We start from the raw sequence: 17,248 nt of genomic DNA, 5'->3' as shown, positions 1-17,248 counted from the left end.
TATACTGTTTCTTTGTTTCAGAAAATCTCAGCTAGAAGAGGCTTTGAAGCTTTTTGAATTCTTCCGTGACTGCAAAGAGGAAGAATTGTGGATCTCTGAGAAATGTAAGCTAGCAAGAATGACAACACTAGGGAAAGATGTCAGCCAGATTACAGCCTCTATTCAGAAGCACAAGGTATCTTTCTTTGCTTTTCATTACAGAAAGACTTTAGAACATCTATGCCCTTCAGTTCAGTCAGTGCAGCCCTTAAAGTAAGCTGTCAAACCACTTGCTATCTCCAGTGTCATGACCAGGGTCTGGAATTTTTAACAAATGTATCAGGTAGGGATTCTTTCCCAAGAGGGGAAGGAAAAGGTAGAGAAGGAATACGCTTCCTATTGGACTAGAAGTGTGGCTTCTAGTGAAGACACTGGGCTCCATATTAGCTCACTTTGGATGGGAGGGAAAAAAGGTTGCTTGGTTTTGTTTTTCCACCCACATTTCCTGGCCAAGAGAGATGTGGGGAAAGAAAGAGATGGTGGAAAGACAGATATCAGTAGGCAGGATGGATAACATTGTGTGAGCTTGCAAATCCCTTACCATTTTCCTTAAGAGCTTGCTGTGGGCTAACACCAAAAGTTTAGCTATATGAGCTACTGCCTTTTTACAGCAAAGAATCACTGTGAACAAGTGAAGAGACCTGTGGACTTGAGAACTTGCGTGACAAAACTGAAACAGGAGACTATTCTGTAATTTTTAGTCTACATTTGTGTGCATATGTTTGCGTATTTGTTGCTTCTGGAAGGTGTAAGACAGCTGAATTGGTGGATGACAAACAAGTATCTCCTTCAGAGAAGACTGCCTAACAAGCTTCAGATCAAAGGCAAAAAGTAGGGCAGTAACTTCTGTGTGGGGAGCCAAGGGGCAATCATCTCAGGGCTCAGGGAAGAGTTAGAGGCATGGATAAGACACAAGGCTCTCGGAGGCGTCTGTATTACAGTAGCAGAGAATAGGCCCAGAATCGGCCCCCCTCTTTGCTCTCAGCTGGGGGGGAGTGAGTTATGCTGACATGTCTCCCATCCTTCTGCTAGGCTCTGGAAGCGGAGTGCAATTCCCACAGGGCCGTGTGTACGGATGTGATGAGGAGGGGCTGGGAGTTGAGCCAGAAGAACCCTGCACGCCAGGAGGACATTCTGAGGCAGACAGACAACCTCCAGAAATTGTGGCAGAAGCTCCAAGATGAGGTGGCTGATCGCAAAAGCCGCCTGCAAGCAGCTGCTCTCATCAAACAGGTAAGCAGGGCTGTGCTGCGGTGCACGGTATGGGGGACATGGATGTGGCTCAGATCTGCCCCATGCCCCCACAGTGCAGGGCAACAGTGGCAGGAAGCCTTCAGGTGTCAACCTTCAAAAAGATCTCCAGCAGCAGAGTCTCAATCCTCCTGCAAACCAGCCAGGCAGAAGATTGGAGCAGCTGGGAGTTGCACTAAGTTAAAAACGTTAATGGAAATAGCTCACGTAGTAGTGCTAATGCAGAGTCTTTTCTGCGGGTGGGATCTGGGTAGCTGTGTGACATTTTTCTAACATGAAAAAAACCTCGACCAAAAAGCAACAATGAAAAAAACGTCCGTAAGACTTGGGTCAACCATGAACTTCTCAAAGCCTGGGAAATGTTTGCCACTGCCATTCTGATTTACACTTTTGCACCTACAAACATTCACACATCTGCAAATAAAAAGCTCTCACAAACAGCAGCCTTCATAAATCACGTAACGTTATCTCAGGTATACTTACTCTCCTTCTCCTAAAGTTCTTTGCTCTGTCTGTTGTTCCCATGAGATGCCTGACCAAACTTAACAGCTTTGTTCTTGACAAAGTCCAAATTCTCTCTTAAGTTTAACATCATTATGGTGTTTTAGTTCTTCTTTTTCTTTCACTATAATAGGTTTTCTTTTTTTTTTCTGTTGTACCTTTATTCTAGATCTCAATCGTGTTTTGCTTTTTTACAACCATAGCCAGGCAGTCTGCAAATTCTGGGAAAAAAAAGAAACATTTTTTTTGTAGATTGAGTTCATTGTTCATTCTCGGACTATTCCTTAGAACTTTTAGAAAATATCTGTTGGAATTACGTGGTGCCTACCAACATCATACTTAGTAGGTTCTTTTTACCACTGCTATTAAGCACCGTAAAGTTTTAGTTAGTTTTTAAAAGAGTTAGATAGGCAATTATTGAATCTGTTTACTCACTGTGATTCTGTGAATTACCTGTGCTTGATGTGATCATGAAATACATCATGAATTTAAAGCTACCTTATTCATAGCTTTCACAATACCTGGAAATAACCTTATAGCTATAGACCTAATAGCGTTTCTTCTTATTAATAATGTTCAAAAGAGGAAGGAGATGAATATGATACTTTCAGGATGAATCCAAGTGTTTTCTTCCCTGTGTTCCTTCAGTACTTTGCTGACATCAATGAAGCAAATTCATGGCTGCGAGAAAGGCAGCCCCTTCTGGCCAGCAAGGACTACGGAAAAGATGAGTCGAGTGCCGAAGCGCTGTTGCATCGTCACTTGCGCCTGGAGAAGGAGATCGCAGCCTACTCCTCTGAGATGAGACGCCTGAAAGAGCAGGCTGACATTGCAGCAGGGCAAGCTCCAGCTGCGGTAAGTGGATGAGGGATTTAGTCACATTTTGCTAAAGCATGTAAATGAAATGTGTAAAATGTTTTGATTTTTCCAGACTAGGATATTCCAAATGACCTAAACAAGAGCAGGGGTTTTTAATCCAGAAGAAATTTTAAGTGAGAATTGAGGCAGATTTTTAGATGACAAAGAAATTCATTGGCCAGTTGTAGCTCACCTAGTGAGTGTTCTGTGAAATGCTAGAAATGTATTTGTCTACATTAGTTCCCTCTACCAGTCCTCACAAATACCTTCTCACTCTATTTGCATAACAGTATTAATTTAAATCAGCTTTGAAAGGCAGACATTTAATCTAAACATCTTTACAAATTCTTTCTGCATCCCAACGTAGTGATGAACCATCCCACAGCTCCAGGAGCAATTCGTGCCATCCCAGGATAGGTGTTTAAGACGCATGAGGTGAAGTCGACATCTGCAGATGCCCCTCTGTTCCGCTGACTGGAAGGGGAACTTTTGACTTGAATCAGCTCATTTGACAACAGAATTCAGGGGAGATGAGTGACACATTGCATAGCTTGTTTCTTTCAGAGTTCTATGGTCACTCAACGTTTAGCTAAACCTGTCTGAGAGCTATGAGCACCATTTTGGGTCTTTCCTTTACCTTGATCGTTCCAACATTAATTTTTATTGGAACAGAAGTTTTATTGCTTTGTTATTAACATGAAAAAGAATCTGACAAGAAAGTATTGATGTGCAAATAAAAGCATTTATTCACTAGGGCACTCACAGGCTTTGAAATTGGAAATGTTCAGGTACTAAATCATCACTACAAACAGAACTGTGGGCATAGTTGATTCCCTGTTTTGTTGGCAATTTTAAGAATTTTACAAAACAAACCCCAAACAACCTTGATGTGGGCAGAAAATGAAAATTTTTACTGAATCAATATATTTTAATGTGAGCTAAATGAAACTTCTTCAAACAAAACTAAAATGTTTTTCAGTTATTTAGTTTATTCTTTCAGAATAAAACAAAGGAAACTGACTCAAACAAATACTGGAAATGTTTTGTTTAAAGGGTCAGAATGCTGTGGTTTGAACTAGCAAGGCCAAATTTTCCTTACATGTGAAATTTTTATCTGGATCAGGAGTATTCACCCACTGATTCTCTTAAATTTTACTTAACAGATAGTGAAGACGGAAGCCCCAAGTAACTTAAATCAAAAGACAGCAAAGCTGCTGTTCAGTCGAACCTGCGCAACATCTGAAACTGCATTCCCTGGAACTGCCAGTCCAGATGTTCATTTTCTTCCAGAGAATATCAGGAAGACCCAAGACGAAATAGATTCACTTTATGAAAATCTACAGAGCATGGCTGAGGTATAGTATCTCCTCCTGTGCTTTGCAGTTCACAAAACCAGTCAAGTCCAAAGCAAAGCTAAGTGAGGTTAAAGTGCGGTGCTGGCTCCTGCTTTTCAGTTTAATAACGTGCCTCAATCCTGTAGGACTGCAAGGTTTGAGAATATCATTGCAGTTTGGTATCAAAATGTATTTTATGTTGGCAAACTTCCCATTTACCTTCTAGTCTTTTTAAGTGATGAAGACTGGATTCTTCTGTGTAATCTTTTCTTTCCCTAATGTTTGTTTGCTGCAGCTCCTAAATCTTTGGGCTGTTTTACCTGATACCAGAGAATAATAATAACAACAGAACAAACAAAACCAACATCAAGCCAAAAAACCCGAAGCATAATCTGCAGTCTCCAATTATTACTTTTCACTCCCACCTGCCACAGTCTTGCCCCAAGGACCAACAAAACCATGTTGTGTGGGACTTGCATGCTGCTGAGGGGACTGAGGTGACTGCTCTGCCAGCAGCTGGCGGCCTGCCGGGGCTGAGCGCTCTCCAGCTGCTTCTCTTACGCCTTTAAACCGCTGTTGCTCTGGGAAGAAGAACTGTGATCTTAAGTTAACACGTTTGTTCTCTTTCAGCAGTCTGGCAAAAACGCTAAGCTGCTAAGCTACCAACTGGGTAGTGTAGTTTAAATGCAAGGATTCCCCCCCCCCTTCAAACAGCAAGGAGTTATTACAACAATACCTAAGTCTTCATCTGTCTTACAGGACAGAAAAAAGGCTCTGGAGGAGATGATTGGATATTACCGCTTCTGTAGCTCCTGTGAAGAATTTCAGTCATGGATGAAGGACAAAGAGAACATCTTCCGGACTCTCCAGCCTCAAGCAGACAACGTAGAGGTCATGCAGCAGAAATACCAGGTACCCCTTTTCCCTGCTCACAGATCACAGGATTAATTGGATTGCCCTTGGGACACTAGATGAAAGTTGGGAAATGCAGTTGTGAGAGTCTTTTCATTCATTTCATCATACGGAATCATGTATAGATCAGATATTTCTTTCATATAAACTATGCCAGGCTTATTGAAGCCAATGTAATTATGTCCCTTCAACCTCTCCTTTTGTATCACAGTACAAAAGGACTTTTGTTATGGTTTATCTCATACCACGTGAAGAAAAATGCCAGATGATGGGAAGATGGCATGCTGTGTGCCAGCGGAGGGGATGGCATGGTGTGGTGCATGGTGTGGTTCACAGTGCATGCTGTGGTGTGGTGCATGGTATGCTGCGCTGCATGGTGTGGTGTGCTGCATGGTGTGGTGCACAGTGCATGGTGTGGTGTGGTGCACGGTGTGGTGCACAGTATAGTGTGGTGTGGTGCACAGTGTGGTGCATGGTGTGGTTCACGGTGTGGTGCACAGTATAGTGTGGTGTGGTGCACGGTGTGGTCCACGATGTGGTGCACGGTGCACAGTGTGGTGTGGTGCACAGTGTGGTGCATGGTGCACAGTGTGGTGTGGTGCATGGTGCGGTACACAGTGTGGTGTGGTGCATGGTGTGGTGCACAGTGCATGGTGTGTTGTGGTGCATGGTGTGGTGCACGGTGTGGTGTGGTGCATGGTGTGCTGCATGATGTGCATGGTGCACAGTGTGGTGTGGTACACGGTGTGGTGCACAGTGCACATGTGGTGTGGTGCACAGTGCTGTGCACAGTGTAATGCACGTAGTGATGTGTACGGTACACAGTGTGGTGTGGCGCATGGTGCATGTGTGGTGTGGTGCACGGCGTGGTGCGGTGCACAGTGCACATGTGGTGTGGTGCACAGTCTGGTGCACAATGTAGTGCAAGGTGCACGGTGTGGTGTGGTGCACAGTGTGGTGCACGGTGTGGTCTGGTGCATGATGTGGTGCAGGGTGCACGGTGTGGTGCACAGTGTGGTTCACAGTCTGGTGCATGATGTGGTGCACGGGGTGTAGTGCGCAGTGTGGTGCAAGGTGGTTGGTGCAGGGTGCACGGTGCGGTGGTTGGTGCAGGGTGCACGGTGCAGGGCGCAGGGTGCGGTGGTTGGTGCAGGGCGCAGGGTGCGGGGTGCACGGTGTGGCAAGCCGCCGGCTGCAGGAGGCCGCGGGCGGGCCGGGGGGCGGCTGTGAGCGCGGGAGCCGGGCCATGCCGCGCGTTATTAACAGTTGCGTGCCCAGAAAGCACCCCCAGGCTCTGCGTTCCTGTATCTTTTCTATTTTAGAATTTTCTAGTGGAACTGGCTGCGGGCAAAGGCCGGCTGGGAGAGATCGAGGACTTGGCTGTGAAGTACGGGCAGGCCAGTCCCAGCAAATATCCCCAGATCCGGATCTGGCTGGAAACGATCGCCCGCAGGTAAAGGCTCTGCCGGTCACCAGGGCGCTGCGGGCGGGTGCGGAGCGGCCCGGTCTGGCCCGGTCTGGCCCCGCGGAGCCACCGTCCCACGGGGCGCCCGGGGCGGCTGGCGCCCACAGAGGGGCCCGGGGCCGGGGGCAGCCCGGGGCAGCGCGTCCCCGCCGGGCCGCGGCCTGAGCGGGAGGGCCGGTGGCGGCGCGGGCCGGGCCGGGCCGGGCCGGGCCGCCGGGGGTGAGGAGAGGCGCCGCCGCACGCAGGGCAGCCGCCGCAGCGGGAGCGAGCGGGGCCGGTGGCCGGGGCCCGAGGTGAGTGCCCCGCCGCCCGGCTGCCTCCAGGAGCGGGGGCTGCTTCTGGGCCCGCACAGGTATTTAAACTGCAGCAGTTCGCGTGGGTGTGTGCTGAAGCGGGGTGTGAATCTGCCCCCGGGCAGCAGTGATGGATTCAGAGCAGTTCCATCTGTATTGCACCGTAGCATCTGATTTTGTTCCTTAAACACCAGGGTGAGGGTGCCTTTCACAGCTATGGAGCGGGACTGAAACCCTGTTTGACTTCACCAAGTGTATTTAGTACCTATTGTGTGCATGCTCCCGGCACCGTGCCACTGAGCTAGGGCCAAGAGGCACAGCCGGGTCCTCATTTTGACCACTATTGTTTATTTGCATCATGTCCCGTGTGTTCTGGTCACCTGAACGGGGTCCCCTTGCTTGAGATGGCACTGAGATGAACTTTGAGGCTGTGGAGCAGTGCTAGTGTTCACCCCCTCAGCCCACTGGAGTCCTGCTGTAATCTTTATACGAGAGTTTTTCTGAATGGAAAAAGGATATAGCTCATGTATGACAAAGGCTGTACATTGAATCTGCTCTTCTAGGTGAAGGCAAGTTTTGGGGTAGTGGCTGAGGCAAGATGCAAGTAATCGGGTTATTCCTCTCCCAGGTGGGAACGCATGGAAACTCTCAAGGAGGAGAAGGGCTCCGAGCTGATTGGAGTGGCTGATGTGAGGACATTTCTTCAGGACTGTCAGAGCGTAGGAGTACTTCTGCAAGACAAGATGGTCCAACTCGGGGGTCTGGAACTAGGGAACTCACCTGCTGGGCTGGAATCAGACAAGCGTAAACTGTCTACAGTTCGAAGAGAGGTCCTGGTGATTGAGAGGAAAATTGAATACTTGAGGAGTGTTGCAAAATCGTAAGGAAACCTGCTCTTTGTTTCCATATTCTTTGCTAGTTCTCTAAGATCATGTTGTAAATTATGGCTATAAAGAGAATGAGCAGCTTGTGAAGTTTCTTTTTCTAGCAACGTGAAGAACTGACTTGCCTTAAGTTTTCTGTGCATTCACAATGGGAATGAATCATTGAATCACAACAGTGTTAGTAGAGGCTTTCACAGGGATGCACTTTCTGCATTACACCATATTCTCACTGGTATTTCTTGCTTTTGTGGAACATTTGTTGCCTTCACAGACTTTCTTGTTGATGGAAGTGTAAATATCCAAATCCATTCCTTTTAAAGAGTCTCTAAATGCCTGAAGGGTTCATCCAGTTGAGTGTATTTTATTTCCTCTTGTAGGATTAAGGACACTAACCCTGCGGAGAGCAGGGCCATCACTGAGCAGGTGGAGAACATGGAGAGGCTCCTGACAAAGCTCAGGATGGAGATCCAAAAGAACTGGAACATTCTGCAGCAGGCCCAGGATCAACAGTCCTTCCTGCAAGAAAGCTGCAGGCTCTTGCTGTGGGCAGAAGGCATTCGGGAGAAACTGAGCAGTGAAGAAATGGGTGTGGATGTGGTTTCTGCAGAGCAATTGCTGAAGGAACATCAGGACCTGCTGAAAGAAATTAGGTCTCAGAAAGAAAGGTAGACAGATTCTGTCAGTGTGGGCAGAGTGGGGTGATAACGACAACAGTACTGTGAAAACGAAACCTGTCTATAATGTACATAAATTGTATATGAAAGTGACAGTGAGAGTTTATTCAGGTGCTTTTGTAACAGTGTCAAAAAGAAACTTTGAAACACAAAATCCATTCAGATTTTGCGTACTTACCCTGATGGCTGATGGAGGGAGAAGGAGGAGCTGTATGTTTGGAGTAGTACTCCACAAGCTCTCCTGACATGCTTGGATAGTACCATCTGCACTTTTAGTTGCCCCAGTCCTTCTCCTCTCAGGCCTTATGCTTCCAGTTGCCATCATCTTCCGATCTCCTTCTGCACTGTTACGAAGCTCCAGATACTGTTGGTCCTCCTCCCCATGGGAAAGCCTGCTTATATGGACCTTTGGTCCAAATGGGGAAACCTCGCTGCTGCCTCCAGCATGTATCCCTGAGCAAACAGCCAGCTGCACTTTGTAGTGCACATCAATGGCTAGCAGGAAAGGAGGGAAAGAGAGGGGGGGAAGCTAATGTCTAGGCACTGCCAAGGGAGCAAAGAGCTGTGATGAATGAGGATTCATAATTCCTTCATGCAGTGAGGTCTCACTTTTTTTTTTTTGGCTCTGGGAAGATTTGTGCAGCTGGAAGAGCTAGGGGGCAAAGTAATCCACCAAAAACCCAGTAACGGGAGGACCGTAGATGTCTACCAGTCCATGGAGAGGCTTGCCAAGGAGTACAAAGAGCTGGAGAAAATGTGGGAACAGCAACGGAAAAAGCTGCAGGACAGCCTGGAATTGCAGAAGTTCAATAGGGAGGGAGACCGTATCAATGCAGCCCTCTCTGGCCATGAGGCCTTTCTCAGGGGGGATGGCCTTGGGGTATGTACAGCAGCTGATTTTATTTTCTCCTACTTCATCTTCCCATCCAGGGAGTAGCAGCAAATTTCTTAATTAGATCTGTTTCCTCATTCTTATGGTCACGGAATTTTAGTACTTGGAAGCTAGACTTTCAGGTTCTTATTAGTGTTCTTATGTTCTTACTTATCTTAATGAGAGCAAAGCTCATTGTATCTCAGAAAAAAAATTTAAAAACAGCTAGAGTTGTGATTTGTCGATGTGTTTGTACGTGTCAGATGGTTTATATACAATTGCCTCGTTCGTTTGGTGGCTAACCATTAAAAAAAAGGTTCAGCTTGAACATATTTTTTTTTGTGTGAAGTAAAAACATGACTTTTAAAAAACAAAGCTTTTTCTCTTTATTGAGTATTTTAAGAACGTTAAAGCAAATGAAGGAAAAAACAAATGCAGGCAATATTCATAAGATCAGCGAAGGAGGAGGTTGTGTCATCTTTTCTGTTTTCAGCTGAAACTTCAGTGCTTTTGGGTCAACTGGATGGGATAATACGTAGTTATGGCTTTTTGTATTGCATGTCCTTAGATGTGCCAGAGTGCTGGCATAAATTCAGAATGCAGATTTTCTTAAAAGGTGAAAATGGAATCATAATGGAAACAAAACAGAGGAACCAGATATGATACAAACACCAACTGCTTGTTTGTGGCCCTGAACATCCTTAGGGACATGCAAAATGTACTGTGTATCTCCTGCCTGAAAGAGATGAGGGAAAATAAGGTCCAGGATTACTTTTCATTGCTACAGAAACAACACAACTAAGAAAAGACTTGATCAAAATTTCTTTCTTAAAATGCAGGATCATGTAGATGCTGCTCGAAGCCTACTGAAGCAACATTGGGAATTTGAACAACTGCTAATGGCACTGAAGAGACGAGTTGAAGCACTTAATGAAAATGGGATGAACCTAATAGAGAGCAGGCACTTCGCTTCTCACATGTGAGTCCAAACTCTTTTATTTAGCTTTAATTGATCCAGTGTGATTAGGGTGAGCTGAAAAACTTTCTCAGAGCCAGGATTTAGTTGACCTACAAGCTGTGATCTGCTGGGTGAAGGGGGAAAAAAGGATTTTTTAAATTTTTTTTTTCAGAAAGATACAGACTTCCTATGCTCTCAGGAAAAATAAGCTAAATGCTTTAGGTTAGAAGTGGCATTTGACAGAATGCTAGAATAATTCACCTTGTATCATAAATTACATAGAGTGTTAAAATTTCTTTAATGTAAACTCATTAAATGCCGACATGAAACAGATTTTCCTTCATTTATCGGTATCACATATTAGAATTAATGTTTTCTGTTAAAAAATTACAGAAACTTCACGAGAAAATAAGTCATCAGGAGTAGCTCCTTCTTGTTTTTGTTGAAGCTGAACTGTCATCTAATTCCTTTACTCTGCTAGAGCCACTAGCATCTAGTAAGGGGGCCTCTGTATAAACAAGAATTAGAAAGATAGGTTCAGAGTTGAGCCTCTTGGGTCAAAAAGACCATGTTCTTGTGATCACTGGTGATAATGTCTTCAAAATTCCTCCACAAACCTGCAAAACTGCTCTTAAAATCTGATTTCTTGCCACCACTACCACCGTTAGAAGGCCATTTCAGAGCCTCATTGCATTTACATCACAGAGAAAATTATTAATCAGAGTGGAGTATTTGGGAAAGAGGAAGGTCTGGGTGTTACAGTCACGCATACATGACTGCAGTTCACTAATGTAACTCAGCCGTACAAAAGGAAAATCCAGCGCAGCTGGCAAGTGCTCACTGCTTTCCAGGTGAGCCCAGCATGGTCATGGGACAGGGCCATCTATCCCTTCCTCCTGTCAACAGAGGTGTTGAACTAGACACCCTTTATATCATAGTCATGACTACAGTACAACCAAGGGGAAGCAGTATGACTAGTACTGCATTGGATTTCCTGTTTTTCTTGGTAGTATTGAAGAGAGAATGGTCACTCTCCAGCAAAGGTGGGAGCGGCTGATACAAAGCAATGACAAGAAAAAACGGAGGTTGTTGGATTCCCTACAGCTGCAGGTAAAAGAACTAATACTGCAAATTTGCTCAGTTGTGTGCGAAGTATTTTTACCCTTTGCCTTAACATGGGACAAATCTCAAAATGCTCAACATTCCTACTGCAGCTCACTTTCTCTTTGGCTATGAGACAGGATTTCAATCTCCAGGGAGCCAGTGATACACTGATGATGAATCTTCAAAGCCGTGACCATAGCAAAATTCCAAAACAAAACTGGAGATACCGAATGAAAAATATGAACAGAATGTTTCATCTGCTGGATAAGTTTATTCTGTTCATTACATATTATTGTTAATAATTTGGCACAGTTACTTCCTGTAACTGTACTTTTGACACCAAATTTAGCTTCCAGTGCTGGGATACAAAGTTGTACTGGAGGATTGGACAATTACGGATGATAGTCTATCAAAAATGAAAACCTTCACTGACAATTAGAGGCAACAGATCAGTAAAAGTGGTAAAAAAGAGACAAAGAGATACTACTCCAAGGGCTTAAAAACTAGTCAGTGGTTCAAGATCATACGTCTTCAATTAAGAATTTTGGTAATGTAGAACAACTTTTACAGGAAAGCATAAAATACATGTTACACATTTTATATATATATTCACACATACATAAATATTTTTCTATAAATCTATAAATGTACAGGGTTTTTTAGGGGAAAAAAATCAGGCTTGATCCTAACAGCAAGGATTGCACTGTACACCCACACAGAATCATAAGTTAAATTGATATAAATCCTGTTTCTTTCTCTAAGGAGTTTAATCGTGACGCTGCAGAGCTTTTGATATGGATGGAAGAGAAGTATAAGATTGCATCAGATGAATCCTATCGCGATCCAACAAATGTTCTACGCAAACTGAAGTGGCATGAGGCTGCTGAGAAGGAAATGATGGCTAATGAGGAGCACTTCACCACACTGATAAAGGTGAAGGCAGTTTTGGAGGCAAATTTTCCATCTTGTCACAGATTTCATAGATGATGATTTGCTCAACAAAATGATGTGCCATGTTTCTTCAGAAAGGAAGTCAACTGATTCAAGGCAACCATTATGCTGCAACTTCTATCCAGGAGAAGATGTCAGAGCTTCAAAAGAAGTGGAAGGAGTTGTATGGCAAGATGATAGAGAGAGGCGACAAGCTGAGACAAGCTGGGCAGCAAGAACAGCTCATGGAACTGCTCCAGGTGAGGAGGTGATGGGGAACAGAGGGGAGGAATGGCCTAGGAGCCTGGTTCCTCTGTTGTGTGGTCCTTACAAAAAAGTGCAGAATACCATTGAGAAAAATGTGTATTTTAAGGTGTCCATTTTCTCTGCAGACTCAGCAGAGAAACCCCAATGTAACGCTGACCAAGTTCACTCCAAAGCTATGAGCAGGGTAGCAGTGCCAGCACCGCACCAGGCCACAAAGCTGTTGAACTCTCCGGCCACCCTGTACTGGGAAAACAAACAGAACTCTCTGCATGGGTCAGTGCTGTGCAAACATAAACGCTTGCTTGGAGTCAGTTCAGAGGCTGGCAGCATGGCACTGTGTTCAGTCCATTGTCATCCAGGCGAATTGTATAAGAGGAACAATGTGCTGTGAAGCTGTTTAGGTACCAGTATGTCATAGGACTGCTGTTGTGTTGTAGCTACCGTCTGAAGCCTTTGGATATTGTTTGATTGTTTGGTATTAGGTCACTGAAGATAGTTCAAAGAGACTGTTTTTAGCAATGTGCATTAGTGTCTTGGAGAGAAGAGTGCTCCAAAATAGCGAGCAAAACAAAATACTTCCATGAGATGCCTCTTAGAGGTACCTGGCCATCATGTTACCGAGAAACGACATATGGATTTAAAAATTGTGTCCAGGAAGCTGTCATAGGAGGTGCCGAGTGAAAGAAAATGATGTTGAAAGGTCAGTATGAGTGTGCTGTAATTTTTCCTGGCAGGATGCCAAAAAGAAGATAGAGAAAATCGAGAAAGTTCTTCAGGAATCTGAGACAGGCCATGATTTACGCTCCAGCCGTGATCTGCTCAAGCAGCACAGACAGCTGGAAAATGAGACACGTGAACTGGCAGAGAAAATGAACTCTGTTGTATCTCATGCAAGGAATATGGCCACCAATCACTTTGACTCCCAGAGGATTCTGGATGAAACACAGAAATATCTGAAAAGGTGAGATGCCACTCTCTTTTTGTCTCCATCCCTTGTGACAAATAGAATTTTTTGTTCTACCTTCTAGAAAATGCCTTTCAGTTGATTAGGTTTAACCCATACTGAGGGATGATTTTTCTCCCTGGTTGTACCACAACTGTGTTTTGATCTGCACCTACACAGCTGCCTGTTGACCTGCCTAAACCTTTATTACTGGACCTTGCTTCTTGCCTGCTGCACTCCTCCTCTAGTCCTCTGCTTATCCATAGGTCACCCAGAGCTTTCTAGGAGGTGCAGTGATCCAGCATTCAGTAGTGACTAGTTCTTTAAAACATCACAGGACAAGCCTAGGACTTCAAAAGTGTAAATCACTTTTCCTCAGCTTATGTCTAGTGTTACCGTATAAGTCTCCTTGCCAAAAGTAGCCTTCTGGAGAACGAATTCTTGTATGGGCATCCAGCACTAACCATTGACATTTAATTGCAAAGAGTTGTCCAGTGTTTTCTAATCTTTACAGTGGTATCAAAGCCTAATTCCCTTGGCTGAATCAGGATAAAACTTTGTTTTAATATACATTTAATTGGTGGCCCCTAGGTTTGAGTCTTTGCAAGCACCTCTTGATAAGAGGCAGAAGTCGCTGGAAGCTGCAGTGAATCTCTACGAGTTCTACCATTATCATGACATGGAACTGAACTGGATTAATGAACGATTGCCTATTGCCCATTCCACCAACTGTGGGAGGTCCTTGGATGTGGCTCAAAGCCTGTTGCAAAAACACAAGGTAACTCCTTTAATGAAGTGTATTACAGCATGTTGGCATGTTGCCTTTCACCTCAGCCTGCAAACCAGCACCTACGCAATTCTCCTTTACCTTCAGGAAGGTCATTGCAAGCAAAGTGGATTGCCACACTTCCAATGAGTACATTCACTGATTGTGGCGCTTGCCCAGCTAAAATGGTTCCAGTTGATTGAGACAAGTCAGAAGTGTGATGATTTGCAGAGCAAACATGAAATTCCTGTGGTAACTGCAAAGTTTGTCGTATTTTGCAGTAGTAGTCTGAGAAATTTTGTAGCTTTTCCCATTAGAAGTGGATGGAAAGCTGGTATACCTGACACTAAATAGAAAAACCCAATTGTTTTGCTTTGTGAGTTGATCTAGGTTGGATACTTTGACTGTTATACATCCTATTTTGGTTCTCTGCTTACTGCTTCATTATACATGCAGTCTTGAGGTTTGTGCATGCTAGACTCTAGGAGAGCATATAACAGCCATTTAATGTTTATTTTAGTTCTGTACTGCTTGTAAAATGCTTTGAACAAGCTGCAGTCAACATATTTATAAAGACAGGTTAACACTGATTTCTAGAGAGTCTGATTCTTTGTAGCAGTTCCTACCACCCGAGGGGCACCTCAGGGCTGCCCTGCGCCACAGACAACACTGGATTTTGCAGCACTTAGATTGCAAGTTCCATGAGAAAGTTTGTAAGAGCAGCTGGGAGGCTTTATGGAGCAGGAATCTAATGATTTTCATGGTACTGTTGACAAATGTCTCTCTTCCCATCTTTCTCCAGCCCATTCGTCTTCTGGGATATTTTATTTTCCCATCAGCAGCTCAACACTCTTCTGAAACCCTCAGCTTTGTGTCTCATCCCTTGTCCTGCTCCATCTCCCAAACCTCCCCGGCTGCTGGGCAGGGGAAGGGGTAAGGAGAAGGGGTAGGACCAGGCCAGAGCACCAGGCTGAGGACTTCAGTAATGCTGAGGGTGTAGGGAAGTTAAGGGATGTCTGCTGCCACAGAATTTCAAACAGACTCTTAGCTCCTCCCTCAATGGCAGCACAAGAGCAGAGCATTTTACAAGCAGGGCTGAGACTGGTGGCTGAGGCTGCAGCTGTTGTAGAAACAGACAGTCCTTGTGTCCACTAGCTATATACTCTGCCCACTGTCACAAGCTGCCAGCTTTGCTTAGGACGAGGACCACACAGAATTTCTTTGTCCTCGCATACCCTTCCTATATTCCTATTTTTTTCTTTTATGTCATTCCCAGGAACTGCAGGCAGAAGTGAATGCCCACAAACAGCAAGTCCAGCGGGTCCTGAATAAAGGAAGAACAATGGTTGTAGGCCAGCATCCATCAGCTCAGAAAATAAGTGAGAAATGCCAGGAGCTTGTGACTGCCTGGCAGGGCTTGGAGGAGTCCTGTGAGAAAAGGATGAAGCAGCTGCAGCACTCAGTTGGCTTCCAGGAGGTACAGATTACAGCAGTGCTTACACAGTAGCTTCTTCAGACAAAAAAGAGGACCAAAGTTTTAACGCGACTAACAAAACGGCTTTGCTGGGATTTGTATCCACTTCAGTTGCTTGAGGCCAGACTGATGAGAATGGAGGGTTGGGTTGCATAGCTGAATGCAGCCCCCATCTAGACCTGCTGCCCTAGAGGTCTGCCTTGGACTCTGTACCCATCCCTCGTGGTTGTGTATAAAACACATTTCTCCTACTTGTAGCTCCTTTCTTAATATCTTTATACAGCCTGAGGCTTTGACTTAAGTAATGCAATGGATCCTGAAGTGGCCCTTCAGACTGGAGAATTATGACAAGGAAATTGGTAAAGAAGGGATCTCTTGTGCCATCCAACCTTTACCTGTTGCAGACAACAAAATGATAATGAGAAATTGATAACATTCTTTCACTGTCAGAGCGAGTTAGGACTTTTGGCACTATTATTTTCAACAGGATACTGGACATTTATGTTTAGCTTGTTTAAAAAAAAAAAAAAGGAATGAAGTATTTATCTCAGTGATCCAAGTTTTCTGTCATCAGTGACTCATGTAGGAGTGCAGTTATTCAGATAACACATGCATTGTTGCAGACATAAACAGCATTTGCACAGAGTTCATAGGCCCACCTAAACTATGTTCATTGGGGAAGCTGATCATCTCTCTGTTACTTCCTCCGTCTATCAACAGCTATACATACTACAAGCTTTATGAAGCCTGATTCTTATAGGTGATTCAAACTTATCAGGAAGGGGAATGAGAAATATCACACTGGTATTACACAGTTAGCCCCTACCCTTAGTGAATAAGGTAAAGGAAGTCTCAAGTAAGGATAGTGATGTGAAGAAAGTGAGACAACTTGAAACTTACTGCCAGAGCGTTGAGGCCTGGAGAACACCTTAATTATCCTGCCACAGTCTTCCATCTGTGGCCTCTTTCATCTTAATATGATTTCACAGAACAGCGTGGAATAGTAGTTCTTGGGATTAAATAGTCTTTATTTGTTATTCAGTAAAAGATCACAGTAAATCCTGCAGTGCACCCTCCATTTAGAATTTATTAGGTCCAAAAAATTACTTATTTTGAAAGTTAAGGTAGAAACTAATTTACCTTCTCTTTAACTGATAGTTTCTAATGAATACTGCAGACCTGGAGGCTTGGATAGCAGAAAAACATCCCCTGGCAACAAGTAAGGACTATGGTAAGGATGAAGATGGAACACTGAAACTGCTCAAGAAACATAAGGTATTTCTCTGCTTAAATTCTGTACACAGGCTAGATCTTCTGGTCTGTCTGTGGTTGTAAAGTTTTTTGGTACTTAAGCGTCCAGCCATCTACAAGATACTTTGCATTGATGTATGTCTACATGTGAATAGACAGAAGAGATCAATGCAGTTTACTAATCTGGTTGGAAAATATATAGTTTGAGGAAAAAGGAGAATGGTGAATATTCTCATCTTGTTTTCCTGAGGCCAAAACTGACTATGATTTGATACCTGCTTTCTAGTCTCAACAGATGCATGCAGAAGCTTTTTTTCCCCCTATAATCAAAGATGAAAATAGAGTATAATTTCAGGAATACTTTGCCTAATAATGCATCACAAAATTCCAGTTGTCTTCGTTCACCTAATTTGTTTGAATTTAGGTACACTTTTTTTTTCAAAAGAAGTTTGCTGGAGAGTTATCTAAAGTTG

The 17,248-nt window shown here is 44.2% G+C and overlaps 1 protein-coding gene across 2 annotated transcripts in view; it reads left to right on the top strand.

Annotated features, from left to right (window-relative positions):
- The window catches only part of SPTBN5 (spectrin beta, non-erythrocytic 5), a 101,538-nt gene that overhangs the window by 15,160 nt on the left and 69,130 nt on the right, over nucleotides 1-17,248 (top strand). For both annotated transcript variants that reach the window (XM_037393666.1, XM_037393664.1), the window contains exons 12-28: nucleotides 22-175; nucleotides 1,072-1,272; nucleotides 2,440-2,646; nucleotides 3,813-4,004; nucleotides 4,743-4,895; nucleotides 6,218-6,348; nucleotides 7,282-7,533; nucleotides 7,915-8,202; nucleotides 8,845-9,091; nucleotides 9,922-10,061; nucleotides 11,051-11,150; nucleotides 11,907-12,077; nucleotides 12,170-12,334; nucleotides 13,076-13,302; nucleotides 13,876-14,062; nucleotides 15,327-15,527; nucleotides 16,683-16,799. In XM_037393666.1, the coding sequence (XP_037249563.1) occupies nucleotides 22-175; nucleotides 1,072-1,272; nucleotides 2,440-2,646; nucleotides 3,813-4,004; nucleotides 4,743-4,895; nucleotides 6,218-6,348; nucleotides 7,282-7,533; nucleotides 7,915-8,202; nucleotides 8,845-9,091; nucleotides 9,922-10,061; nucleotides 11,051-11,150; nucleotides 11,907-12,077; nucleotides 12,170-12,334; nucleotides 13,076-13,302; nucleotides 13,876-14,062; nucleotides 15,327-15,527; nucleotides 16,683-16,799 (3,133 nt within the window). The remainder of the gene's footprint in view (nucleotides 1-21; nucleotides 176-1,071; nucleotides 1,273-2,439; nucleotides 2,647-3,812; nucleotides 4,005-4,742; nucleotides 4,896-6,217; nucleotides 6,349-7,281; nucleotides 7,534-7,914; nucleotides 8,203-8,844; nucleotides 9,092-9,921; nucleotides 10,062-11,050; nucleotides 11,151-11,906; nucleotides 12,078-12,169; nucleotides 12,335-13,075; nucleotides 13,303-13,875; nucleotides 14,063-15,326; nucleotides 15,528-16,682; nucleotides 16,800-17,248) is intronic.

This window comes from Falco rusticolus, chromosome 7 (assembly GCF_015220075.1).
Source record: "Falco rusticolus isolate bFalRus1 chromosome 7, bFalRus1.pri, whole genome shotgun sequence".
NCBI lineage: Eukaryota > Metazoa > Chordata > Aves > Falconiformes > Falconidae > Falco > Falco rusticolus.
This window is presented reverse-complemented; position numbering and strand designations above follow the sequence as displayed.